We start from the raw sequence: 27936 nt of genomic DNA, 5'->3' as shown, positions 1-27936 counted from the left end.
ATGGTTAAAATGTCCATACTACCTAAAGCAATCTACAGATTCAACATATCCCAATCAGAATCCCAATGACATTCTTCACACAAATAGAACAAAGAATCCTAAAATTCATATGGGGCAACAAAAGACCCCAAATTGCTAAAGCAATCCTGAGAAAAAAAGAACAAAGCTGAAGGCATCACAATCTCTGACTTCAAAACATACTACAAAGCTACAGTAATCAAAACACCGTGGAACTGGTACAAAAACAGGTGCACAGATCAATGGAACAGAATTGAAAGCACAAAAATAAACCACACATCTATGGACAGCTAATTTTCAAAAAACGAGCTCAGAATGGAGAAAGGAAAGTCTCTTCAACAAATGGTGTTGGGAAAACTGGACAGCCCCATGTAAAAGAATGAAAATCGACCATTCTTTCATGCCATTCACAAAAATAAACTCAAAATGGATCAAAGACTTAAAGGTAAGACCTTAAAGACTTCTATAAGAAAATATAGGCAGTACACTCTTTGACATCAGTCTTAAAAGGATCTTTTCAGACACCATGTCTTCTCAGACAAGGGAAACAATAGAAAGAACAAACAAGTGGGACTTCATCAGACTAAAGAGCTTCTTCAAGGCAAGGGAAAACAGGATTGAAACAAAAAAACAACCCACCAATTGGGAAAAAATATTTGCAAATCATATATCCAACAAAAGGTTAATCTCCATAATATACAAAGAGTTCACACAACTCAACAACAAAAAAATTAAACAACCTGGTCAAAAAATGGGCAGGGAACATGAATAGACATTTCTCCAAAGAAGATATACGGATGGCCAATAGGAACATGAAGAGATGCTCATTGTCACTGATCATCAGGGAAATGCAAATAAAAACTACACTAAGATATCACCTTACACACATTAGAATGGCTAAAATAACAAAAACAAAAAATAGCAAATGTTGGAGAGGTTGTGGAGAAAAAGGAACCCTCATACCCTGCTGGTAGGAATGCCAATTGGTGCAGCCACTGTGGAAAACAGTATGGAGATTCTTCAAAAGATTAAAAATAGAAACACCATATGACCCAGCCATCCCACTACTGGGTGTCTATCCAAAGAATTTGAAATCAGCAATTCAAAAAGACCATGAATGTTCATTGCAGCATTATTTATAATAGTCAAACCTGGAAGCAACCTTAGTGCCCATCAACTGATGACTGGATAAAGAAGATATGGTATATATATATATATACAATGGAATGCTACTCAGCCAGAAAAAAGGATAAAATTGCCCCATTCACAACATGGATGGACCTTGAGGGTATTATGTTGAGTGAAATAAGCCAGATAGAGAAAGAAAATCTCTGTATGACTCCACTCATATTTGGAAATTAAACACGTGGACAAAGAGAACAGATTAGTGGTTACCAAGGGAAAGGGGGGGTGGGCACAAAGGGTGAAGTGGTGCACCTACAATATGACTGACAAATAATAATGTACATCTGAAATTTCACAAGGTTGTAAACTATCATAATCTCAATAAAAAGTAAAAAAAAAAGACTGTGAAACTAAAAAAAAAAAAAAAAGTTAAAAATAGAACTACCATATGATCCAGCAATTCCACTTCTGGGTATATATCTCACAGAAATGAAATCACTATCTCAAAGAGATATCTGAACCCCCATGTTCATGCAGCATTATTTACAGTAGCCAAAACACAGAAACAACCTAAGTGTCCACTGTTGAATGAATGGACAAAGAAAATGTCATACACACACACACACGTGCACGTGCGTGTGCATGTGTGCATACACTGGAATATTATTTATCCATAAAAAAGAAGGAAATCCTCCCATTTGGGACAACATGGATGGACCTTGAGGGTATTATGCTAAGTCAGACAAAGACAAATACTATATAATCTCACTTACATGTGGAATCTAAAAAAAACCAAACTCAGATACAGACACCAGATTCGTGGTTGCTAGAAGCAGTAGCTGAGGGCGTCAGCAAAATGGCTGAAGGTGGTCAAAGGGTACAAATTTGTAGAAAGAAGATAAATAGGTTGTGGAAATGTAATGTACAGCATGGTGACCAAAGTTAACAATATTGCATCATATATTTGAATGTTGCTAAAAGAGGAGATCTTAAAAGTTCTCATCATGAGAAAAAAATTTGTAATTGTGTGTCATAATGGATTTTAACTAAAGTTATTGTAGTAATCATTTTGCAATATATACATATATCAAATCATCATGTTGTACACCTAAAACTAATAAATGTTATATGTCAATTATAACTCAATAAAACTGGAAAATATCATAATCCTGAGTAATTATTTAAAAGGTTAGATTTTGTGCCATATTTCCTGTTTAAGAAGGCAAAGAAATATCTACTATATATGTTGTATATATGTATGTATATACACATACAATATAGTAAAATATTTCCATAAAAATAAAAGGTTTGAAGTATAAAACCTTAGTATATAGGAAACTTTATTCTTTGTAGTTTATTCCATCACGAATCTAAATAAGTGCTTTCAATAAATTATGGTTTTAACAGGAATTTACAACTCCAGAGTGATAACCAAGCAATACCAAAAATAAAGAGCAAGAGAAAAATAATTTCACGGGAGTTGTGAGGACAAGTCAAAAAAAAAAGACAAAGAAATAAAAGCAAGCTTTAATTGAAAACATGGTCTTCATAACCACCAGAGTCAAACGGAATTAATATAAAAATTTTAATTAAAAGTCAAAGTTGTTTTCTATAGTAGGATATAGACAATGAGTCATTAAATTCCATTCTTGCTTAAACTCTCCTGCCTTGGTTTCTGTTGCTTGCAACCAAAGAATATCAAGGCATATTTACATCTGAATACCATCCTCTCTCTGCTGTCTTTCTCAAATAATTTTTTAAAAAACACTGTAGATTTGTTGTGTCAATTCTTCATTTTCTCTTTAGTCCTTAAGTTACCATTATCTGACTTGTGTTGACATCATTCTTCTGAAAGTATTATGATAAGAAACCAATCACCTAAAATTGTCAAATTCCTTTCACACCTTTAAGTCCTTATCTTATTGGGCATCTCTGCTATATTTAAGATGATCTAATCATTTGCCTTCCAAGATATTATTTCCTCATGGCTTTTCCTTTATTTCCACTACCTTTTATTTTAATTTTTTTCTTTTTAGGAAGATTAGCCCTGAGCTAATATCTGTGCCCATCTTCCTCCATTTTATATGTGGGACGCCTGCCACAGCATGGCTTGATAAGCAGTGTGTAGGTCCACGCCCAGGATCCGAACCAGTGAATCCCGGGCCCAGAAGAAGAATGTGCAAACTTAACTAGTGCGCCACCAGGCTAGCCCTACCCTACCTTTTATTTGCAGTTTCTATCACAGATTATTCCTTTCCTTCTCATCCAATAAACATTAGTGTTCCCCCCCCTTTTCTATCTGGATTTCACTTATTTCTCACTATATAAGTGACGTTAGGAGATCACATCTTTTCTCCTGGTTTGTCCTGCTGTCATGATGTATCTCTAACAATGATCCTTCTTTTGAGCTCTAGACCCATATAAGCAACAGCTCATTAGATAATTTTACCTGAATGTCCCACAAGCACTTCACAATATGTTCCAACCTAAATTTGTCCTTCTCACCTTCCACAACAAAAACTGACCCTCTTTCTTAACTCATACTAACAACATTAACTATATAAATGTCTACATAGACCTCCAAGTTAGGAACCATGGAGCTATTCTACACATTTATTTCTCCTCTACTATCCATAACTAATCCAGTGACAAAGTTTTGCCAACTTTTTCTTAACTGTTTCTTTATTCTTCCCAGTATCTTCATCCCTATCATCACTACCCTGCTTTTTTTAATTTTTTATATTTTATTCTCTGTTTTGAGGAAGATTAGCCCCGAGCTAATATCCACTGCCAATCCTCTTTCTGCTGAGGAAGACTGGCCCTGAGATAACATCTATGCCCATCTTCCTCTACTTTTTTGTGGGACACCTGCCACCACGTGGCTTGCCAAGCTGTGCACAGGTCCGCCCCCCGGGATCTGGGATCTGAACCAGCAAACCCTGGGCTGCTGAAGTGGAACGTGTGAACTTAACCACTGCGCCACCCTGCTGTCCCCCATCATGCTCCTGGTTTTGACAGTCACGTTTCTTTACAACTATAAGAGCTAATCATAATGCCTAATTAATTTCCTTGCGTCTAGTTTTCCTACCTTCCCCTATGTTCCCTGCCCCCGCCACCAAATCCATCTTCTATATTTATCAAAAAACATTTACTGAACAAAAATGAGCTACATATAAAACAATATTATCAGAGAAGGAGACTAGAAAGGAGTACAATGGGATGGTAGTATGGACTTGGGCATATTTCATATCTGGTTGAACATAAACGACTGAAGATATTTGTCTACGTTCTAAAACCAGCAAAATGACAGTGAGAAAGTGAAAAAGCATTATAGGGGCCGGCCTGGTGGCCCAGTGGTTAAGTTCGCACGTTCTGCTTCTCGGCTCGGGGGCTCGCTGTTTCGGATCCGGGTGTGGACCTGTGTACCGCTTGTCAAGCCATGCTGTGGTAGGCATCCCACACATAAAGCAGAGGAAGATGGGCACAGATGTTACCTCAGGGTCAGTCTTCCTCAGCAAAAAAGAGGTGGATTGGTGGCAGATGTTAGCTCAGGGCTAACCTTCCCCAAAAGGAAATAAAAACCATTATAAATGAAAAAGGACTATGACAACAGGAGAGAACATGACAGCAGATAAGAAATACCACAAAATTTTTAAACATGAAAAGATAATAGATTCACAGCGAGTGACTGAGGCCCAGAGAGGTAAGCTATAAAAGATCGATCTGATTCATGGCATCCATTCTCAATAGGTTCTAATACTCAAGTATGTTTGAAAAAGACCATGCAAAGTGACACTGAAACCAGCAGGACTAGTTGAAAACTGATAAAATGAATAAATAAACCTTCAGATTCTTTCTCCATCTATGCACAGGTGTAAAGACAAAGAGTAAACTGCTCTTTACACATATGCATCAATTACTCAAATATTTTTACAAACAACCTTTAATATGAATAAAAAAATTAAATTTCATTCCTTCATTAGAAGTTAATATCTATAATTTTTAATACATAAAGAAGATTTAAATATCTTGAAATAATCTTTCCTCAGGTAAGGTTTGGCCAATGAAAAGAACCATAACGTTAAAAAATTGTTTCTACTTTAGGTTTCAATGTTGATTATACAGTCACTCTATATTCTCCTAGGGAGTATGAAAAATAGACTTTAGAAGCTTCTATTTGAATCTAGCTCTCTCCATCTGGTATGCAATTTTTTAAAAAGTTTAAAACAAACTTTTGCTATGCTAACTCAGTTTTAGAAGAAAAACTTCAGAGAATATAACATCGTATGCTTTAAAGATGGAGACTTCTGTAGTTCTTAAGTCATTCATAATGTATTTGAAAAACAAGATGAGAATAAAATAACTTATCATATGAAAAGGACAAACAGTAGAAGTTGGCATGAGTGTTTTAGGAATAAGAGAGATTTTAAATGAATATTGAAGAAATAAAGAATAGTAGGGCAGTATATGTTAGTCCTTTCATAAAGTCCATTAGAAAAAAGGAGGTATAATCATATCACAACATCTTTAAATCACTGAGGGATTCTATTTCCAGCAACATGGTAGAGTTAGTGTCCTGAATGACCCTTGTAATAAAAACAAATAAAAATGATGAATATATTTATAAAATGTTTATATATAACACATATTATGAATAAATTTTATATAGATTGGTTAACACACACACGATATCTTCTTAAATTCATTAATGACTAATGATTAAATTCATTAATCTGGTGAAATTAAACATCCTTGTTCACAACTAAGGCTGATAAAAGATAAAGCCCTAGGCCTATTAGCGGTGTAGAACCTAACAGAAAATAAGGCTCATGTGCAAATGGCTACAATATGAAGGGTGAGGGTAACGTAAGGGTAAACTAGAAACAAAACTGCCCTGTTTTTCCCCTGCCTACATAACCCTACCATAAACTCTACCAGAAAACTGAACACTGAACGGAAGAACAAAAATACTCATAACCACAAGCCAGGACTCATACGAAGCTGTAACTTGAATTTTATTATCTGAGTGGCATAAAAACCTCTAACCAACAATTTAGTTTCAAATGGTCCTAAAGTGGTAATTCTCCCAATATGTCAGAAGTAAACTGAAATGTGCACAGGAGGAATCTTTTGGTCTTCGAAAAATTTCTAGAGAGACATTGCCAAGGAAAGTAAGTAGACGCGCCACCGCCCCCCGCCCCCAAAAGGAAGGAACAAAGAAACAAAAATTGCACAAGGAATACGAGGCATAGTAGGCAAAAGTCAGCAGGAATTAGACAATAATATAAAATAAACGATTCATCTATCAAGAAAAAGAAGCCCTGAAAATTATTAGTAAAAAGTAAGGAGTTTCAGAAATCAATCAAAGTGAAAAGAATATCATAAGTAAAATTTTTAACTTAATACAGGGGCCAGCCCTGTGGCATAGTGATTAAGTCCGGCACGGTCTGCTTCAGTGGCCCAGGGTTGCAGGCTTGAATCTCAGGTGTGGACATATACCACTCATTAAGCCATTTTGTGGCCGCAACACACATGCAAAATAGAGGAAGACTGGCACAGATGTTAGCTCAGAGCTAATCTTCCTCAGCAAAAACCCCCAAAAAGTAACATATAAAGTATTATAAAAGTTAAAAACGAGGAAAATTAATTTATGGATTTAGATGTCAAGTTTGCCTCTAAAGAAACAGTGGTTAGCAAGGGGCCAGAGAAAATCTCCTGGGTACTGATGATATTCTTGATCTTGATTCAGATGCTGGAAACACAGGTGGGTTTATTTCATAAAATGTATTAATCTGTACACTAAGAGTAGTGCAGTTTTCTGTACAATGTATTAGAATTCTATAAAGCTTATTAAAAAAATTCAATTAACTTTAACAGCATATTAGACTCAATTAAAAAAAAATAAATGAATTGGAGGATCCAATTAAAGAAACCGCTCAGAATGTAAGTCAGCAAGTTGAAGAAAAAAAATACAAAAGCACAAGAAGAGACCAAAAAAATACAGTAAAAAAGCAAAAAGGTCTAACGTACATAGAAAGAAGGCGGCAGAGGCAATATCTGGAGATAATGCCAAAAAAAGATGCAGAACTCATAAAAGACACCAGTACTAAACCTTTAATAGACAAAGATCAAACAGATTCTTAAAGCTGCCAGAGAGAAAGGCAAAAAAACTTTATGGAAACACAAACTAACAGTGGATCTCTCAAAAGGACAATGAAAAGCAAGAGTTAGCACAACAGTATCTTTAATGGGCCAAACAAAAATAACTACCAACAAGAAATTGTATACCCAGCAAAATATCTTTCGAAAGGGAAGGCAAAATAAAGACATTTTCAAATAAACAAGTCTGCTAACAGACTTCATCACAAAAAGGCAGAAGGAAAATAATTTGAGATAGAAGAAAGGATTGAGCTGTGAGAAGGAATGACTAGTAAGGCACTAATATATGAATCAGCAAATATGGTCCATGACCAAAACCAGTGGACTATCAGATTTTGTGAATAAAGTTCTACTGGAATACAGTCACACGCATTCACTGATATACTGTCTATGGCTGCTTCTGCACTACAAAGTAGAATTGAGTAGTTGTGACGGAAACCATATAGCTGATAAAATTGAAAATATTTACTATCTGGCCCTTTACTGAATAACTTGTCCAAACCTTGCCCTAGTTACATATATGCAATATATCAACAATATAAATAAGCAATTATTTTTTAAATGATAATATCTTATGAAGTGTAAAGAATAAAAGATAGAATTACATATACAATAATAATAACTGGTTAATCTGGAGAGGATGATTAAAGTATTTTAAGGCTTACAGCCAGAGCAATCAAGCAAGGAAAAGAAATAAAAGGGATCTAAATTAGAAAAGAAGTGAAACAGTCATTATTTGTAGATGAGATTTTTTTTTAAAAGATTTTATTTTTTCCTTTTTCTCCCCAAGTCTCACCAGTACATAGTTGTATATTCTTCGTTGTGGGTCCTTCTAGTTGTGGCATGTGGGACACTGCCTCAGCGTGGCTTGGTGAGCAGTGCCATGTCCACGCCCAGGATTCGAACCAACGAAACACTGGGCCACCTGTACCAGAGCATGCGAACTTAACCACTCGACCATGGGGCCAGCCCCAGATGTGATTTTATATACATAGAAACTTTTCAAAAGAACAAATGAATAGAGGATACAAAGTCAACATACAAAATTCAATTGAGTTTCTATACACTAACAACAAAGAGGCAGAAAGAGAAATTAAAATACAATCCTATTTACAATTGCAACAAAAAGAATAAAATACCTAGGAATAAACTTAACCAAAGAGGGGAAAGATCTGCACACTGAAAACTATAAAAGATTGTTGAAAGAAACTGAAGTAGACACAAAGAAATGGAAAGATATTCTGTCTCTTAGACTGGAAGAATTAACATAGTTAAAATGTCCATACTTCCCAAAGCAATCTACAGATTCAATGATATCCCTATCAACGTTTCAATGACATTTTTCACAGAAATAGAACAAAAAATCCTAAAATGTATATGGAACAACAAAAGACCACAAATAACCAAAGCAATCCTGAGAAAAAGGAACAAAGCTGGAGGTATCACACTCCCTGATCTCAAAATATACTACAAAGCCATACTAACCAAAACAGCATGGTGCTGGCACAAAAACAGACACACAGATCAACGGAACAGAATCGAGAGCCCAGAAATAAACGCACACGTCTATGAACAGCTAATTTCGACAAGGAGCCAAGAACATACAATGGAGAAAGGAAAGTCTTTTCGATAAATGGTGTTGTGAAAACTGGACAGCCACATCCAAAAGAATGAAAGCAGACCATTACCTTACACCATACACAAAAATTAACTCAAAATGGATTAAAGACTTGTACATAAGAACTGAAACCATGAAACTTGTAGAAGAAAACATAGGCAGTAGACTCTTCAAGATGGGTCTTAACACCATATTTTCAAGTACCATGCCTGTTTGGGCAAGAGAAACAATATAAAACATAAACAAATGGGACTACAGCAAACGAAAAAACTTCTTAACAGCAAAGGAAACCATAAACAAAACAAAAAGACAACCTAAGAATTGGGAGAAGATATTTGCAAATCATACATCAGATAACAGGTTACTATCCAAAATATACAAAGAACTCATACACCTCAACAACAAAAAAACTAACAATCCAATTAATAAATGGACAAAAGATCTAAGCAGATATTTCTCCAAAGATATACAGATGGACAACAGGCAAGTGAAAGGGTGTTCAACATCATTAACTATCAGAGAAATGCAAATCAAAACAACAATAAGATAGCACCTCACTCCCATGAGAATGGCTATAATTAACAAGACAGGAAACAAAAGTGTTAGAGAGGATATGGAGAGAAGGGAATCCTCATACACTGCTGGTGAGAGTGCAAGATGGTGCAGCCACTATGGAAAACAGTATGGAGACTCCTCAAAAAATTAAGAACAGATCTACCATATGATCCAACTATTCCGTGGCTGGGTATTTATCCAAAGAACATGAAAACGCAAATGCATAAAGATACAGGTACCCATATGTTCAGTGCAGCATTATTCACAATAGCCAAGACTTGGAACCAACCTAGGTGCCCATCAAGAGACAAATGGATAAAGATGTGGTATATACACACAATGGAACACTACTTGGCTGTAAGAAAGAATGAAATCCAGCCTTTTATGACAATATGGATGGACCTTGAGGGTATTATGCTAAGTGAAATAAGTCAGAGGGAGAAAGTCAAATATGATCTCACTTATAAGTAGAAGATACAAACAACGACAAACAACCACATAAAGACAGAGATTGGATTGGTGGTTAACAGAGGGGAAGAGAGGAGCAGGGAGGGCAAAAGTGGTGATTTAGGCACATGTGTGTAGTGATGGATGGTCATTAGTCTTTGGGTGGTGAACATGATGTAATCTATGCAGAAATCAAAATATACAACGATGTACACCTGAGATTTATATAATGTTATAAACCAATGTTACCGCAATAAAAAAAATAATAATAACTGGTTAATCTGGAGAGGATAATTAAAGTCTTTTAAGGCTTGTGTGCTGTTCAGGAGCAGAGTAAATAAAGTAAATGTGCATCTTAATATTTCCAGGACCAGAGTTTATTTTGTGGAAAGAGCATTAATTTCTAAAACTAAAAAAAACAGAATAGTGAGTAATTTCCAATATAGCAGGGGAAAAACTGGAATTAAAAATATACTATGAAAGAAACAATCAAGATAATGAAAAGATAACCCGTAGAATGGGAGAAAAAAATTTGCAAATCACATTTCTAATAAGGGTCTAATATCCAGAATATATAAAGAATTTCTACAACTCAACAAGAGGAAGACAAATAACCCAACTAAAAATTGGGCGAAGGATTTGAGTAGAAAAAGAAAATACAAAATAAGGTCCATAAACGGCCAACGAGCACATGAAAAGATGCTCAACATCATTAGACATACAGGAAATTCAAAACAAAACTAAAAGATACCACGTCAAACCCACTGGGATGGTTAGAATCAAACGACAGACAAAAACATATAGTGACACAGATGTGCATAAATTATAACCTTCATACATTGACGTAGGACTGTAAAATGGCAAGGACATTTTGGAAAACAATCTGTTAATTCCTCAAAATCCTAACCACAGAGTTACCACATGACCCAAAATCTCTACTCCTAGGTATATATCTAAGAGACATTAAAACATACATCCATGAAAAACATGCACAGGAATGATCATAGCAGCATTATTCAAAAAAGCCAAAAAGTGGAAATGACTCAAATGTCCATCAACTGATGAATGGATAAAGAAAATGTGGTATATCCACAAAATGGATTATTATTCAGCCATAAAAAGGAATGAAGACATACATGCTATAATAAAAATCAACCTTGAAAATACTGTGGTTAAGTGAAAGAAGGCAGTCATGAAAGACCACATATTGTGGTATTCCATTCATATGAAATATGTAGAATAGGCAAATTCATAAAGAGAGGAAGATTACTGGTTACTAGGGGCTGAGGAGAAGGGGGAATGAGGAGTAACTGCTAACAGTCTAACAATTGTTTGAAGGGCAACAAATAAAACCAGTCTAACATTTAATAGTGGTGATGGTTGCACAAAACTGTAAATATACTAAAAGTTATCTAATCGTATATCTTAAAAGGAAGAATTTTATAATATACAAGTTAGATCCTAAAAAGTTACTATACAAATATTGAGTTTTAACAAAAAATCAAGGTAGAGACCATTTTAATCTCACAAAAATTATTCCAAAGTTAAAACAACAAAAAAAGAGGGAGAACCCCTCAGCTCACTTTATGAGGTCAGCATATCCTTAATATGATACACAGTGCAATTGTGATAATAAAGAATTCCCTATAACCAAAAGTGAATAGCAAAAAATGGATATGTCCAATATGCTAGAGAAAGGATCCTTGCACCAAGGATCACACAAGAAGAATTCTAAGTAAGTTCCTTCCAAACCTTAGAATTCTACGATTTTATGATAATGTTATTCATATTATTAAATATTAATATTAATTTCTGGCAGTAAAATCACGTTTACTTCTGACAAATCTAGGAAAACTAGATTTCAATGTAAATTTCAACACAGAGAAAAGGAGAGAGAAATAAACATAAAGCCAAAGTTAAGAGTTGTGCAGACTGTATCTGCTTTTCAATAACAGTGTGCAATAATCTGAATGATATCAGGATTCAAATACTTACATCATAATAATATGAACAAGGTGTTGACCTGTTTAGCACTGTCAAAAATTTGAGCCTTGTTATTAAAATATAGATTCACATTATTTATTTTGCGACTCAAAACTTCTCCAGGTTCACATATTGTTTGAAATGAATATGTCAAAGTTCAAAAGGGTATGAATTTGCAACTGAAAACACTGCAATATTAGAAATCAAGTATATATATTAAAGAAAGAGTCATGGCTCCAGTTTTCACATAATTACTTACTTTATTTAAATAAATGAGAAATCTAGAAATATACTATGCTTGATGTAAATAATATAATTATTTGATTATTTATATACGTTATAATACATCCACTCATAACTCAAGTGGCTTAAATTAAAATCTACATATAATTCTTCGTTCAGCCTAATACAAACATCTGAACCCAACTTTCTTCCAAACAATTTTATCTATGTTTAGCATTTTAGTAATTGTTCTATGTTGCACATGATCTTTTATAGATAGTCTTCATTTATATACAGATATGAATATGATTAAAAGGTGTGGATGTCAATAAACAGCATCACTTAGTTCACTTACATTTAGGTCTCTCCTTTTAGATCTACTTTGTGGATCACTTAGTTCATTTTCATGTAGAGCTTTCAAGGAGAAGACTGATTTACAGATGCATTGGCATATTATTAATAGTAAAACTATCAATACAAAATATAATAACCACAGGAAGAATTTTTTTAAATGTACCTTCTTCAAGAATGGGTCGTGGGATGACAAAAGGAATCTCCTGCAGGGGTTCCATATACTTGTGGCCAGCACTAATAATCTTTATTTGAGGCAAACAGAGGACAAGTGTTCCTGGCATGCTGGTTTGTCCGTGGTACCAGCTTCTCACTGTTCCAGGAATGTCACCAGATACAATTGTACTCGGGGAAGGCAGGCTATTGTTTGGAATGAAGACACAACAAGATTGTACTTCAAGCTAGAAAAGAAAAGCAGAATTAAAATATTTCGATCAGACTTCATTTGAGAGTAAACATACCCTCAAATACTTAATATCTTTACGAGAACAAACAGGCAAGCCAAAAAAGAAAATGTCCCATACTTATGTCTCTACGAGTTACTTTTACCAAAGAACACAACAAATACTTTAAAAGGTGTTGTTTCTTGCTATGAATTTGATCAAAAGAGCACAGTGACTTGAGAAGAAAACATATCTGCCTTTCCATAGTTCTTTCCAAGAAATAGGATTGAGTTAGAAAATGTGCTGGCAAAACAAGGTGAGAAAATCCTCCTCCTTTCGCAGTTCATTAGATTTTGTTAACACCAGCTAAGGCCTTAGAACTGACTAGCATTTTATTGCCTTTCCTTAAAAAAAAAAAAAAAAAAAAAAAAGCAAAACAAAAAAACCCCATAAACAGCTATTTCCACACGAATTTGGATCTTCCTTTTTCACCTTATAGACTAAAATAGAAGAAAAAAATGTTTAACATGTTCAGATTATATCTCTAGACAAACAGTAAAGGAGAACATGTTTATGTTACCTACTTTCTCTTTTTTATATACATGTATATTAAGATTTAAATGTGTATGTGTATGTGTGAATATATATACATATATACAAGGTTCGCTGTATTTAAACAGATGTATGGTAATGAAGGTAATTCAGAAGACAAAAATCAGTGTTATTCCTTGCTTTTATCATGCTTCAAATTATTACCTAAATTGTGGTTTCATGCGAAAGTTTTATGTTTCCCTATCCCCAGTGTAATAACTTAGGTTGCCAGGCCCTTACAGAGTTAAAATAAGACTACTCAAGACCAAATCAAAAACTGAATCCATTAAGAGTTCTTAGTTCAAAACCAATGTAGGTTAAAGTCTATTAGTCTTCGTTGGCTTTTACAAGGTAACAGTCTATACCTGGCTAGTAAAGTGCCCAAACAGCCTACCACACTTGAATTATTTTTAAAAAAATAAGAAATATTTGGCATACAAACGTATTATGTGAAAGTGTAATAAAAACTAAAATTTGTTTGCCTGATAAATGCTTGGATATTCTAGCAAACTATATTCCTTAGTGAGACCTTAATACGTAACAGGTCTGGAATTCCTTGAAACAATAAATAATTTGCCAGCCGTATAAATAAGCAACTATTCATCTTTGCTTCAACATGGCTCTGCATAGACAAACTTCTGAATTCAGTGAAAATAATCTAAGTAAAATTCTGCAAAAATAAATACACTGGTTCATAGAGTATGAACTCACTTTTTAGTTCTACAATTTTATCTCGCAGCTTAGATAATTTAAGCATGTATACGCTAAAAAATTCATTGATCTAAGGTCACAACATTTTAAAATTCTGAAATAGAAGTGTCTATTGTCTTAGGTGTATTACAATTATGTTTTCAAATATTTAACATAATTCATTAGTGATGTTCAAGTGCACAACTTAAAGTGGCACCTTGAGAGCATGGTTTTAAGGTCAAACTATGAAGAGTCATATTTAACATTTCATGTAGGTATTGATCCTATGTTGAAAAATGCTTTCAACAATGTGAGGTAATTAGTTTAATATGCCACAATTGAGAAGGAAATTTAAATTGCGTGAAAATTTGATAATATATTCCAAAATTCCACTAATTCTGAAATAACTTCATCAAGTTTAAACGACCTGAGCAATGTATACCGAATCAACACTGTATTAGCCTGAGATATATAACAAGTCTAAAAAATAAACTTTCTAAAATATGATATATGCTGAGAGGATTCCTTTAATGATAAGAACCAAAACATATACATAATCCAAATTGCTCAAACTTATTATAATGTTACACCTATTATATATAAAGCTATCATATAAATCGTTTTACACTTTTAAAATGACTGTTAAACTGTATGTCTAAAATTGTGGTTTTAATGTAAAATGTTGAGTGATTTATGTAAGTGAATATAAATCTGCAGCAGTAAATTTTGCATTAATGCACGGATCTGACAATCCAAGGGAAAGAAAATGAAGTAATCTGCCAGTAAGAAGTCCTCCAATCGGGGGTCAGATCATGTTCATGGAAACCATCTGGTTGGGACCCTCTGAGCCACACCAAACACAAATGATCTTTTAAAAAAATATCCTATTCATTAATGCATCACAGCTGCACTGAGTGTTACTTCATTTTTCCATGGCAACATCCTTTCTGTTTCAAGGATCTAATTTCAGTTTTGGTAGCAACATGTTCTTTTGCCAATATTGAACACATTCATGTGTTAAAGTGAAGGGATTATTACAAATTCTTGAAGTAGAACCACCTCTATTTTGATTCCTATTAGGTCAAGGGTTACATATCTAAGTGAGATATACTAAGGATAAACCAATAAAGTAGAAATTATTTGGTGTTCTTATTTTAATAAATGAAAAGATTGTCACGCATTTTTTTTTCTGAAGTTTCAAGTGCCATTTGAAAAGCTATGTGCCGTTGTGTTCCCTCCGTGCCCCATATGTAAGGTTTGGTAAACTGGGATTTTTCTAATTTGGGGACTCTCTACCTGTAATCACAACTCAGTTAAAAAGAAGAGACTAAGATAGGTTTCTTTTATACATTAATATAAGCATTTTAACTAGCCCACTGTCTATCATATAGAACACTTCATAAAAAAATGCTTTAAAATGTTGTACCACATTTTCTGCCCTTTTAAATAAGGTTGCTATTTCCTATTCCCAAATAACATGTTTTCCTTTTTTTAAAACTTGAAACTTTAATGATAATTACACTATTTTGCAAAATTTCTACAGAATGAAATGTTCTCTGTATCAATGTATTTTATTCTTCAGGAAACAGTTTCAAATAAAATTTTAAAATGAGGAAACACTGCAGGTTGCATTTTCATTCATTTTTCTTTTCTTCATGCATTCTTTAATGTCTACCATGAACTGAGCTGAAAGTCAGGAATACAGAGACAAAAGACATAATCTTAGTGCTTAAAAAACGTGAAACAAAAGGGTTTTGAAATACTAATAGCCTTACAGAATTTTCACTAGAACATAAGGTCTATAATGCCAGACACTTTGCCTATTTTGTTCAGTCTACAGTCTTAGGACATAGTACAGTACCTAGCATGTAGTAGGTACTAAATAAACAATTATTAAATAAATGATGTTAATAAAAATAATTGTTTAATGCGTGTTGTTCAGCATTTCATTCCACGGAGACAAATTAGTAGGGTAATTAATGAAATTGACTTGTCAGCTAGATGGGTTCAATTCCAGCTGTGGAACCTCTGACAAGTTACTTAATCTCTCCATGAGTTCAGTTTCCTGATCTGTAAATGGGGGAAAACTGGCTTTGACATTAAGATGTAACACATTAACTGCCGCCTAAATGTTTGCTAAATAAATAAAGTCAGTAAACATACACTGACTATCTATTATATGCCAGATCCAAACATTAGCCCTCATGGATTTATAAAAGATATTCACAGTCCTTTTATTGAAAATGCTACTGCTTATGGTTTAATGACCTGTGTATACAGAGCCCACCAAAACAAGCACTATATTAATTGCACTATAAAATATGTCCCAAATCACAGTTTTCCTATGCTACAAATTCTCAATACATTATGAAATATATTATGAAAACAGTTTAGCTATCTTCACATGTAGTAGAAATCTAAAGATACTCAATTTAGGGCATTAGTTAAAAACCTCAGAAGTAAACCTTGGTTCTCTTCTTTTCCAGAGTAAGTGTTATAAATCTCCACGCTTTCCCCATAAAAACTTGTCAAGGGAAGACACGAAAAAATTCCTAGATTTGTATTCCAGACTTCCTCCTTCTAAAAACTACCATGATATTGCTGTCACTTTCTCAATGTCTATAAATAAAAACATGGTCCTATGTGCAAAATTTTAAGCATTAAATGTAAATAATTACATTTACAATTAAGGTGATTGACAGTTGCTCTGTGTAGCCTGAAATGTCTGTTCTTCAGAAGACTTCAGAAACTACAACAGGGGCCGGCCCAGTGGCGTATTGGTTAAGTTTGCACACTCGGCTTCAGTGGCCCAGGGTTTGCTGGTTCAGATCCTGGGTACAGACCTACACACGGCTCATCAAGCCATGCTGAGGCAGCATCCCACATAGAAGAACCAGAATGACCTACAACTAGGATATACAACAATGTACTGGGGCTTTGGGGAGAAAAAAGAAAAAGAGGAAGGTTAGCAACAGATGTTAGCTCAGAGCCCATCTTCCTCATCAAAAAAAAAAAAAGAGAGAGAGAGAGAAACTATAACAAACACCCAGGAAATGCCACTGGACAGCAACATGATCTTGAATGTAAAAGACAAGAAAACTGAGTTTGGCCAAAACCAGGGTAACACTCTCCTTTACTAGTGAATTCCAGGCCAGAGTATTCCTATTTTGTCAACTGCATGCCATGGCCAAGTACGTGCTTCTGAAATAAAAACGTAGCTTTTTGAAGTTTAATAGACAGGATCTTTGTTGATAAGAGAAAAGCTGCAAAGAATAATGGAGATTATGCTAATCTATTGTGAAAAGGCCCCCACACCAAGTTCATATTAAAAAAAATTGTTCAAGACTACATATAGTACTATAAAATAATCCATTACAAAGAAGTGTGGAAGTTCCTTTTTCTATTGAAAACAGGTTATAGCAAATACTGTCTATGTCCTTATGCAATGGTAGTCTTTCTATCATAAGTGAAAAAGAAAATGGACTTAGCAAATACCAACTTTGGCTCCAAAATCAACTTTCCAGAAACTCTGATTCTAAACACATTTACCTGCTCAAACTTCCACTAAAAGAATAATCCTTTGATGGCTTTAAGTTATGATGTTCTGTTTCATCTGACGGCAACTTCAGGTTTTTCTGTTTTACATTTTGGTTCATAAAACATCTTGGAAAATGGAAACTAGTTTTAAAAAAACTCAATTTTAGGGCCTAGATTTTAATCATTTATTCAGAACGTAGTTTTATCTTGAAACTTTTTCAGAATACATTAACATCTGGAAATGTTTAAATATATAGCATGTATAACACAGGATTGGGACTAAAGGTGAGGCAAGCAAGGTGCCTAGATAATATTTAAAATAAGCTATACAAAGATGAATCATTTAGTACTAGTGTAATCATGTATTAATTTATACTCAATATGCTTAGTCAAATGAGGAACATCAGACTAGACTGTACACTTAAAAATGGTTAAGATGGTAAACTTTATGAGTATTTTACCACAACTAAAAATAAAAAAAGAGGGGCTGGCCCAGTGGTGTAGTGGTTAAATTGGTGCACTCCACTTCAGCGGCCAAGGGTTTGTGGGTTCAGATCCTGGGCACAGACCCACACACCGCTCCTCAAGCCATGTTGTGGCAGTGTCCCACATACAAAATAGAGGAAGATTGGCAACAGATGTTAGCTCAGGGCCAATCTTCCTCACCAAAAACATTTTTAAAAAAATAAAAGAAGAAAGAAGAAACAAATTAGGAACATCAGTATCTCTACTTATAACTAATCTATAATGTCATATAAGATTAAGTTCACTGTTGGTAATAAAGCTAATGAAGGTACTGCATCATTATAAAACAAGCAAAAGAACCAAAAGAATCACATAAGAATGCCAGAATTGGAAATAGCCTCAAACATTATTTAATCTAACCATTTCACATAGCAGATTAGTGAAGTAAAGTCCATAGTTAACATGCAGTTTTGATACTGCTGACCATTGGCTCCTTGAAATTCTATACATCTTGGCTTCCATGAACTCCCCAGCCTTTCCTCCTATATTTTGGATAACTCCATTACAGTTTCCTTCCAGGACACTTTCTCTTCTACTAACCACTTGAGAAATGGTATTCCCTTTGCCCACTGCTCTTTCAACTTAATATGTTTTTTTTTTTAAAGAAGATTAGCCCTGAGCTAACATCCACCATCAGTCCTCCTCTCTTCACTGAGAAAGGGTGGTCCTGAGCTAACATCCGTGCCTATCTTCTTCTACTTTATATGTAGGATGCCTGCCACAGCATGGCTTGATAAGTGGTGTGTAGGTCCGCGCCCAGGATCTGAACCCACAAACCCCAGGCCACCAAAGCGGAGCACACGAACTTAACTGCTACGCCAAGGGGCTGGCCACTTAAGATACTTTTTGAACGACCCATTCATAAAATGTCTTATGTCACTTGGAATCTTAAATTGGAAGATTTTCCTAGAGCTGTCAAATACTCACGTAACCTAATACTATTTTCTCATCTCATTACACAACTATTCAAAATGATATCAATAAAAGGTAATTACACTAAATTAGTCCATTTGTTTTGTGAAATGGATAAAAGAGAATGAGGTTACTTTTAATATAACTATTAATATCATCATGAAGTAACATTTAGGACCAAAGTAAACTTCAAACAGCTAAATATTCTTGATAGCTATTATATTCTAAATAATGCTATGATGTCATCTAGTTCTTGTACAAATCAATAAATAGTAATCAAGGATAGTACCTAAATTCATCATGAACCAGGCAGTGCATACCCTGGAAATCCTTCAAGTAAATGGCATTTACCTTGATATCCCCATTTCTCTTTTGGATCTTAAGAGTTTTCTAAAAGATGTCTCTAAGAGACGTTCCCCACAAGATGCTTCACAGAATGGCTGTTTGCCTTTTTCCTGCTAGATCAAAAGAACTATTATGTTTCTTTTGTCTTCTTAGTATCTAGCATGATATATAAATAAAACTAAGTGCTGAATGTGAGAATGGATAAAAGAATAATAAATGGGGGGAAAACAGCATTCTGTAATGCATTACTACATAACTAGCAGTTTTAAAAAATAAACAAGCTTACACTAGGGTATTAAAATGTTAACATGCTTATGATTATTCAGTAAACACGTATATTTTAACAGGATGTTTTTAGAAATGTGATATTTGTCAGAAAGGATATAAGGAATTTCAGAAAGCCAAGGAGGGTATATTAAAGGGCAGTGGGGCTTTGGAGCAATCCCTTAAATGATAGTCTACATTATTCATAAACTCCAGGACTATCCCTGAGGAAAGTACAAGGCAATTAATTTTAAAAAGACACATAAGCTCCAAGAGATCTGCTATATCCACTAGAGTAGAACTTTTATATATATTTCATGCATATGAAATGAATGAATGCTACAGAAGCTTATTTTGGTATCAAAGCATTTTCACTAGAATAGAGAAGGAAAATAGCGCAAAAGAAGAAAGGAATTCTGTTGCTTAGAAGACAAAGCTGTAAATAAGTTAGCTTTGTCAAAAAAGGGCAAATTTTGTGTTAAGAGGTTAGACATCAAAATTCACGGGAGATACTGTCCATTAAGATCTATTTTAGAATAAATAAGTCTCAGAAAAGACACAAAGAAAAATATACCCTCCTGCCAAAGTTCTTAGTTCCAATTTAGTGAAACCAAAATACCACAAACTCCTGAATACAGCTGGCTTAAGGCAAGGTGCTAAAGAAAAGCACGATATATAAGGTAATATGCTAGAGAGAGATCTGATAATATTTGCATTATCCCTTTTTCCATAAACATTATTTGTGTCAAGCCATAATTCAGAACTTCAGATTGTACTATAATCAGATAAATTCATTATTATTTATGCAATCATTAGAGTAGAAACACGTGCTCTTAAGTAGTTACTCATCCTAACTACTTACTAATCACTTTAGTATTTACGTTATTGATACTAAATACACCACAAATTACCTCTTTCTAGATGATTACTAAAATAATATACAATAAGCTGATGGGTAGTATTCATCATTTCTTTTATTGGTGACTTCAATGGTAGAAACAGAATGCATTAAATCAGTAAAATGAGAAGAGTGCATAGGTCAGTAAGGAATTATGTAGAAACACAAGAAATAAGAAAGAAAACTTCTCAAATTTATGTTCTTGTGACCACACATTAGAATAAACCAAGAATACAGACTGAGTTTAATGAAATTGAGAAAGAGAATACAACTGAGAATTACCCATGTACCATTCTCATTCCCATGAATAATGGGTCTCCCCTGAGATTAAAAATTTTATCATAAGAAAAGCTACAAGCAATGAAGTGAATAAATATAAATAGTCATCAGGAGCACAAACACACATAATCTAGTTAGCTCTACCACGAAGGAGGGCATGGGTAAGTGTTTAGAGGAGGACTGAGTGATACACAGGAAAACCATCATAAGGAGACAGAGTTTTATATAGATTAAAGAGACTAACACTGAACATAAATGTTTAGCAACATCTTGAAAGTACTGTGTATTTTCTGCTTCTACAATCACAGACAATGTAAAGGCACTAAATGTTCCTGCATTCATGTTGTCTCATCTGTCCTATCTGATGCCCCCACAGCATAAAAGGAAACGCTACAGGAGGAGGATAGGTGAGTCAACACAAGCAACAATAGGGTAATATTAATAGTAAAAGGCCTCATCCTGACTGAGATTGGTGAGACACAGCTGGTATCTGTGAAAAAGTCATATTTCCGGCCAACTAAGAGTTAAAACAACAACAAAAGAATGACAAGACATGCTCTCTGTCTCCCACTCTTAATTTTCTTATAAGCTGCCTGCTCAGAAAAGACAGGCTGTAAAGGAATGCCAAAATCCAGGTTACTGACTCTTGTATTAGACAGCATGTATTAGTCAATTAATCACATTCACTGACTGATACTAAGCAACTAGAGCTGTTTGTAGATATATTTCTAAAAACTGTCTTTGTTCTGTTTTTTTTTTACTGAGGAAGATTTGCCCTGAGCTAACATCTGTTGCCAATCTTCCTCTTTTTGCTTGACAAAGATTCACCCTGAGCTAACATCTGTGCCAGTCTTCCTCTACTTTGTATGTGGGTCACTGCTTCAGCGTGGCCGGCAACAAGCAGTATAGGTCCATGCCTGGGAACCAGACCCAAGGTGCCAAAGAAGAGCACACCAAACTTAAGCACGAGGCCATGGAGCTGACCCCTAAAAACTGTTTTTGACAGGTAAGTGTTCATTATACTGATCACACTATATTATAGCCATGCATAAGATGTCTATATCTGTCTGTATTAATTTTCTATGTTGTGTAACAAATTATCACCAATATAGCAGGTAAAAACAGTACATATGTATTATCTTGCAGTTCCTGTCGATAAAGTATCCTAGCATAATTTGTACATCATCTACCTTGCTCTTGTTCTTAAAGTGGGAGCAACTTTCCTTCACAATTTTCTACAACTTAAACAGAAGTGAAAGGCTCCAGTACTGAGATATTACTGTCCGGTACAGACAAAATTCTATAAAGATGCCTCTAATATCAGTCTTTTACATCATATTTCAAAGAGGAAAAATTCTACACAAAAACTTAAAACTTAAAAATTGCTGAGTTACTTTTACCTAAATCCTATGAAATTAGATAAGCATTTAATTGTGTATTTTCATCAGGTAAAATAAGATTGGGGAGGAGGGTAATTCAATAAGATTAAATTATGTGTACTTTAAAGTGAAAATAAGTGTGAAGAAAATTTAATAACAATAAAATAATTTTCATATTTAATTTGTGATTAGGTATGGAAAATAAGTAAGTAGATAATCCTTTTAATTCCAACTAAGATTTTATCTCAGCAGTGAGAGAAAAATGTGAATTATATGGTGAACATTTAAAATCTTTTAAATAATGCTTAAAAGAAACAAAAAGTAGAATTAATTTTTTTAATTCAAGGAACATCTCAAAATTTGTGTATTTTTATAACTATATCAGGAATAGCATATAATATGTTTCATATAATTTTGTTAATAATATACAAAGTGCACCAACAGTTTTCATCTAAATTATGGAAATGAGATAGTATACATGCATGTTACTAGTGAGAAAATTAGAAAGGATGATACAAATTAAAACCATGATATTTTTAACTTTTATTTTACCTGCAGTGTGAGACTCTTTACCGCATTCCATATTACTCCAATAAATTCTTTCATTCTTTCTTCAGGACTTCTACCTCCTTCAGATATATTCAGCATGGCTTTAACAGGAACTGACAATGGTCTGGATTCTAAGTATGAGAAGAACTAGTTATTTAACAGAAATGTACCTTAGAGTTTCACAAATATATACAGAAAATATTTTCAAGACTATTTCTTTCCTCGCTTAAAATTAAAACTTTTATATGAGATTATAAAATATCATATTACATTGTTTTATCTTACACAATTACTGATAAGCAAAACTAATCTGTTAAAAGTCAGGAGCGCACTGGTTACTCTTGTCAGGGATAAGTGATTGGGAAGTGGATTTGTGGAGCAAAAGTAATGTTCTCCATGTTCACTTTGTGAAAATTCATAATGTTGTAACCTAACAATCAGTCCATTTCTCAGCATAAAGTTAATACCTCAATAAAAATTTTACTTGAAAAAAAGGAAATTCATCTACAAAGCACTTGATTCATCCAAAATTGATAGGAAATGGGTTTTCTCATATGTGAATTTTCCTGATAACAAAAGCTGATGTAAACAATTTCTCAATTTTAAAAACTGATTTTGATGGTACCCAAAAGAAATATGTCATTACATAAAAGAAAAAGTTATACAGTAAAAAAATCAAATTTTAAATTCCATTCTCTACTGTATTTATTAAAAATTTTGCTAATTTAAAACAAACTAGAAAATTAATTTTATAATGTAAAATCCTGCCACAGTTCTTAGTTGCAATTTAGTGAAACCAACAATCATTTCTTAGGCATGCACCAACCAACTTGATATCACCTTATTCCTTCATTTCTGTGCCATGGAAAAAGCACAGTACCAGAAGTCAACTTGAATTAATACTCTAGCTGTGCCACTTGCCATATGATCTGGGGAAAGCAATTCAATCCAAGTAACAGAAGTTTATAATACTTCTATCTAAAGTCAAGAATACTATTCACTTCAAATGTTTTAATGTACACAAAAACAGTTCATGAAAGTACTTCAAATACAAGGAATAGTGATCATAAAAATTAACTGATTATAATGTATAGAAACAAACTTGAAGGTTACTAGATCTGAAACACAGTTACCCTCCTCTTCTACCACAATCAACCTATTGCTTTTGTTCTACCTTAAATGCCATTTCCTCTGAGAAATGGTCACTGATTTCCCTAAATTAGACTTGGTCCTTCCTCTCTAATCTCACAGAATTTTGACATAATTCTGTATAATATATTTAATTCTTCATGGTATAATATTAAACATTTGAATATTTGTCTCTCCAAAAGTAACAGCAGACCATAGTGATATGGTACAGCAGTAAGTGGGAGTGGTTAATGGTGGACCTTGAAGATACATTCTGGGTTCTACCTCCTACTAATCTTACTCTTCCAATAAGAAATAACCTTTATGTACGTATTTATTAACATAACACCAATTAGACAGAGTTGACTGAAAAAGCCTAAAGCTAGAGACCCCAAGACACAGAATTAAATGACTATATTTTTTGTCTGTACATATCAATCAATGATTTATATCAGACCATTCCTTCACCTTCTTATGGTAGAACTGGAACCTGGTAACAATTACTCAATGACAGTATGTCAAAAACCTCTGTTCTTATTTTGAAGATTTGAGTAATAATGTCATTGGTTAAATGATAACTTCTACAGTATGCATGAACCAATGGTACCAAATACTGACATTTGATATCGAATGGCTTATGTTCTTGAAGTTCAAGATTCTCACAATAACAGGGTTACTTCATGATATGCAAGAACCAAAAAACATCTGTTCAGCTACAATAATAAAATTCAGTTCTCATAGTAAGTGCTTCTCAGAATTAAGTCCTTTCTATTTCAGGTTTTTAACATCTGCTGTGTAAAAGCTTATAGAGGTGCTATCGTAAAAACAGGTCCAGTTTAGTCCTTGGTCAATAGGGAGGATAACTTCTAATAGGAGAGTAACAAAAAAAAATTCCTATAGCAATTTTTCCTTTAAACATAAGACTTCTAACAATAAATTTATATGTTTATGCACTTTATTCAGTATAGTGCTGACACCAGGATAGTATTCATTTCACTGAAAGGACAATTCAGGTTTACTTTGTCTTTTTATTTCATGTAGCACCTTGAAATAATATAGTATTGATAAGTAAATATTAGTCGAATCAATCAATCACTATCTTTTAAAAAAGAAAAAAAGTCATATGTGTACCTTCTTAAAACCATTCCTTAACAGCACATTATTTGACATTTTTTTTAATGAGTTAATGATAGGTTACAATCTTGCGAAATTTCAGTTGTACATTAATGTTTGTCATTCGTGTTGTAGGTGCACCACTTCACCCTTTGTGCCCACCCCCCACCCCACCTTTCCCCTGGCATCCACTAAACTGTTCTTAGTCCATAATTTTAAATTCCTCATGTGAGCGGAGTCATACACAGATCATCTTTCTCTTGCTGGCTTATTTCACTTAACATAATTCACTCAAGGTCCATCCACGTTATTGCAAATGGAATGATTTTGTTCTGTTTTGCAGCTGAGTAGTATTCCATTGTATATATGTACCACATCTTCTTTATCCATTCGTCTGTTGATGGACACTTAGGCTGCTTCCACGTCTTGGTTATTGTAAATAATGCTGCAATGAACATTGGGGTGCATAGGATATTTGGGATTGCTGACTTCAAGCTCTCTGGATAAATACTCAGTAGTGGGATGGCTGGATCGTATGGTAGTTCTATTTTTAGTTTTTTGAGGAATCTCCATACTGTTTTCCATAGTGGCTGCACCAGTTTGCATGCCCACCAGCAGTGTATGAGGGTTCCTTTTTCTCCACAACCTCTCCAACATTTGTTACTATTAGTTTTAGATATTTTTGTCATTCTAACGAGTGTAAGGTGATAGCTTAGTGTAGTTTTGATTTGCATTTCCCTGATGATCAGCGATGATGAGCATCTTTTCATGTGCCTATTGGCCATCTGGATATCTTCTTTGGAGAAATGTCTGTTCATGTCTCCAGCCCATTTTTTGATTGGGTTGTTTGATGTTTTGTGGTTGAGTTGTGAGAGTTTTTTATATATTATGGATATTAAGCCTTTGTCAGATATATGACTTGCAAATATTTTTTCCCAGTTAGTGGGTTGTTTTTTTGTTTCAATCCTGTTTTCATTTGCCTTGAAGAAGCTCTTTAGTCTGATGAAGTCCAATTTGTTTATTCTTTCTATTGTTTCCCTTCTCTGAGAAGGCATGGTGTCCGAAAAGATCCTTTTAAGACTGATGTCAAAGAGTGTACTGCCTTCGTTTTCTTCCAGAAGCCTTATGGTTTCAGGTCTCACCTTTAGGTCTTTGATCCATTTTGAGTTTATTTTGGTGAATGGTGAAAAAGAATGGTCAATTTTCATTCTTTTACATGTGGCTTTCCAGTTTTCCCAGCACCATTTGCTGAAAAGACTTCCTTTTCTCCATTGTATGCCCTCAGCTCCTTTGTCAAAGATAAGCTGTCCATAGATGTGTGGTTTTATTTCTGGGCTTTCAATTCTGTTCCATTGATCTGTGCACCTGTTTTTGTACCAGTACCATGCTGTTTTGATGACTGCAGCTTTGTAGTATGTTTTGAAGTCAGGGATTGTGATGCCTCCCGTTTTGTTCTTTTTTCTCAGGACTGCTTTAGCAATTCGGGGTCTTTTGTTGCCCCATATGAATTTTAGGATTCTTTGTTCTAATTCTGTAAAGAATGTCATTGGGATTCTGATTGGGATGGCGTTGAATCTGTAGATTGCTTTACGTAGAATGGACATTTTAACTATGTTTATTCTTCCAATCCATGTACATGGAATGTCTTTCTATCTCCTTATGTCGTCATCCCATTCTCTCAGAAAGGCCTTGTAATTTTCATTATATAGGTCCTTCACTTCCCTAGTTAAATTTACCCCAAGGTATTTTATTCTTTTTTTGCGATTGTGAATTGTATTGTATTCTTGAGTTCTTTTTCTGTTGGTTCATTACTGGAGTATAGAAATGCTACTGATTTATGCAAATTGATTTTGTACCCTGCAACTTTGCTGTAGCTGTTGATTACTTCTAACAGTTTTCCAGTGGATTCTTTGGGGTTTTCTATATGTAAGATCATGTCGTCTGCAAACAGCGAGAGTTTCACTTCTTCCCTCCCTATTTGGATTCCTTTCATTCCTTTTTCTTGCCTGATTGCTCTGGCCAGGACCTCCAGTACTGTGTTAAATAAGAGTGGTGATAGAGGGCATCCTTGTCTCGTTCCTGTTTTCAGGGGGATGGTGTTCAGTTTTTGCCCATTGAGTATGATGTTGGCTATGGGTTTGTCGTATATGGCCTTTATTATGTTGAGGTAGTTTCCCTCTACGCCCATTTTGTTCATAGTTTTCATCATAAATGGCTGTTGGATCTTGTCAAATGCCTTCTCTGCATCTATTGAGATGATCATGTGGTTTTTATTCCTCAGTTTGTTGATGTGCTGTACCACATTGATTGATTTGCGGATGTTGAACCATCCCTGTGTCCTTGGTATGAATCCCACCTGATCATGATGTATGAATCTTTTGATGTATTGCTGAATTCTGGTTGCCAAAATTTTGTTTAGAATTTTTGCATCTATGTTCATCAGTGATACTGGCCTGTAGTTCTCTTTTTTCGTGGTGTCCTTGTCTGGTTTTGGTATCAGCGTGATGTTGGCCTCATAGAATGTGTTAGGAAGTGTTCCATCTTCCCTAATTTTTTGGAATAGCTTGAAAAGGATAGGTATTAAATCCTCTCTGAAAGTTTGGTAGAATTCCCCAGGAAAGCCATCTGGTCCTGAGGTTTTATTCTTTGGGATGTTTTTGATTGCTGTTTCAATCTCTTTCCTTGTGATTGGTCTGTTCAAATTGTCTGCCTCTTCTTGAGTGAGCTTTGGGAGATTGTAGGAGTCCAAGAATTTATCCATTTCCTCTAGGTTATCCATTCTGTTGGCATATAGTTTTTCGTAGTATTCTCTTATAATCTGTTGTATTTCCGCAGAGTCTGTTGTTATTTCTCCTCGCTCATTTC

The 27936-nt window shown here is 34.4% G+C and overlaps 1 protein-coding gene across 20 annotated transcripts in view; it reads right to left on the bottom strand.

The window, feature by feature from the left end:
- Nucleotides 1-27936, bottom strand: part of VPS13B (vacuolar protein sorting 13 homolog B) — a 777317-nt gene that overhangs the window by 394490 nt on the left and 354891 nt on the right. For all 20 annotated transcript variants that reach the window (XR_011543460.1, XR_011543461.1, XR_011543462.1 and 17 more), the window contains 2 exons: nucleotides 22834-22961; nucleotides 12645-12879 (listed from right to left, as the gene is read on the bottom strand). Coding sequence is in view for 16 of the 20 variants with exons in the window: in XM_070631834.1 (XP_070487935.1) it covers nucleotides 12645-12879; nucleotides 22834-22961 (363 nt within the window). In the remaining 4 variants the exon portion in view is untranslated. The remainder of the gene's footprint in view (nucleotides 1-12644; nucleotides 12880-22833; nucleotides 22962-27936) is intronic.

This window comes from Equus przewalskii, chromosome 8, assembly GCF_037783145.1.
Source record: "Equus przewalskii isolate Varuska chromosome 8, EquPr2, whole genome shotgun sequence".
Classification (NCBI taxonomy): Eukaryota; Metazoa; Chordata; class Mammalia; order Perissodactyla; family Equidae; genus Equus; species Equus przewalskii.
The sequence above is the reverse complement of the archived record's forward strand: the minus strand, read 5'-3'. Positions and strand labels throughout refer to the sequence as shown.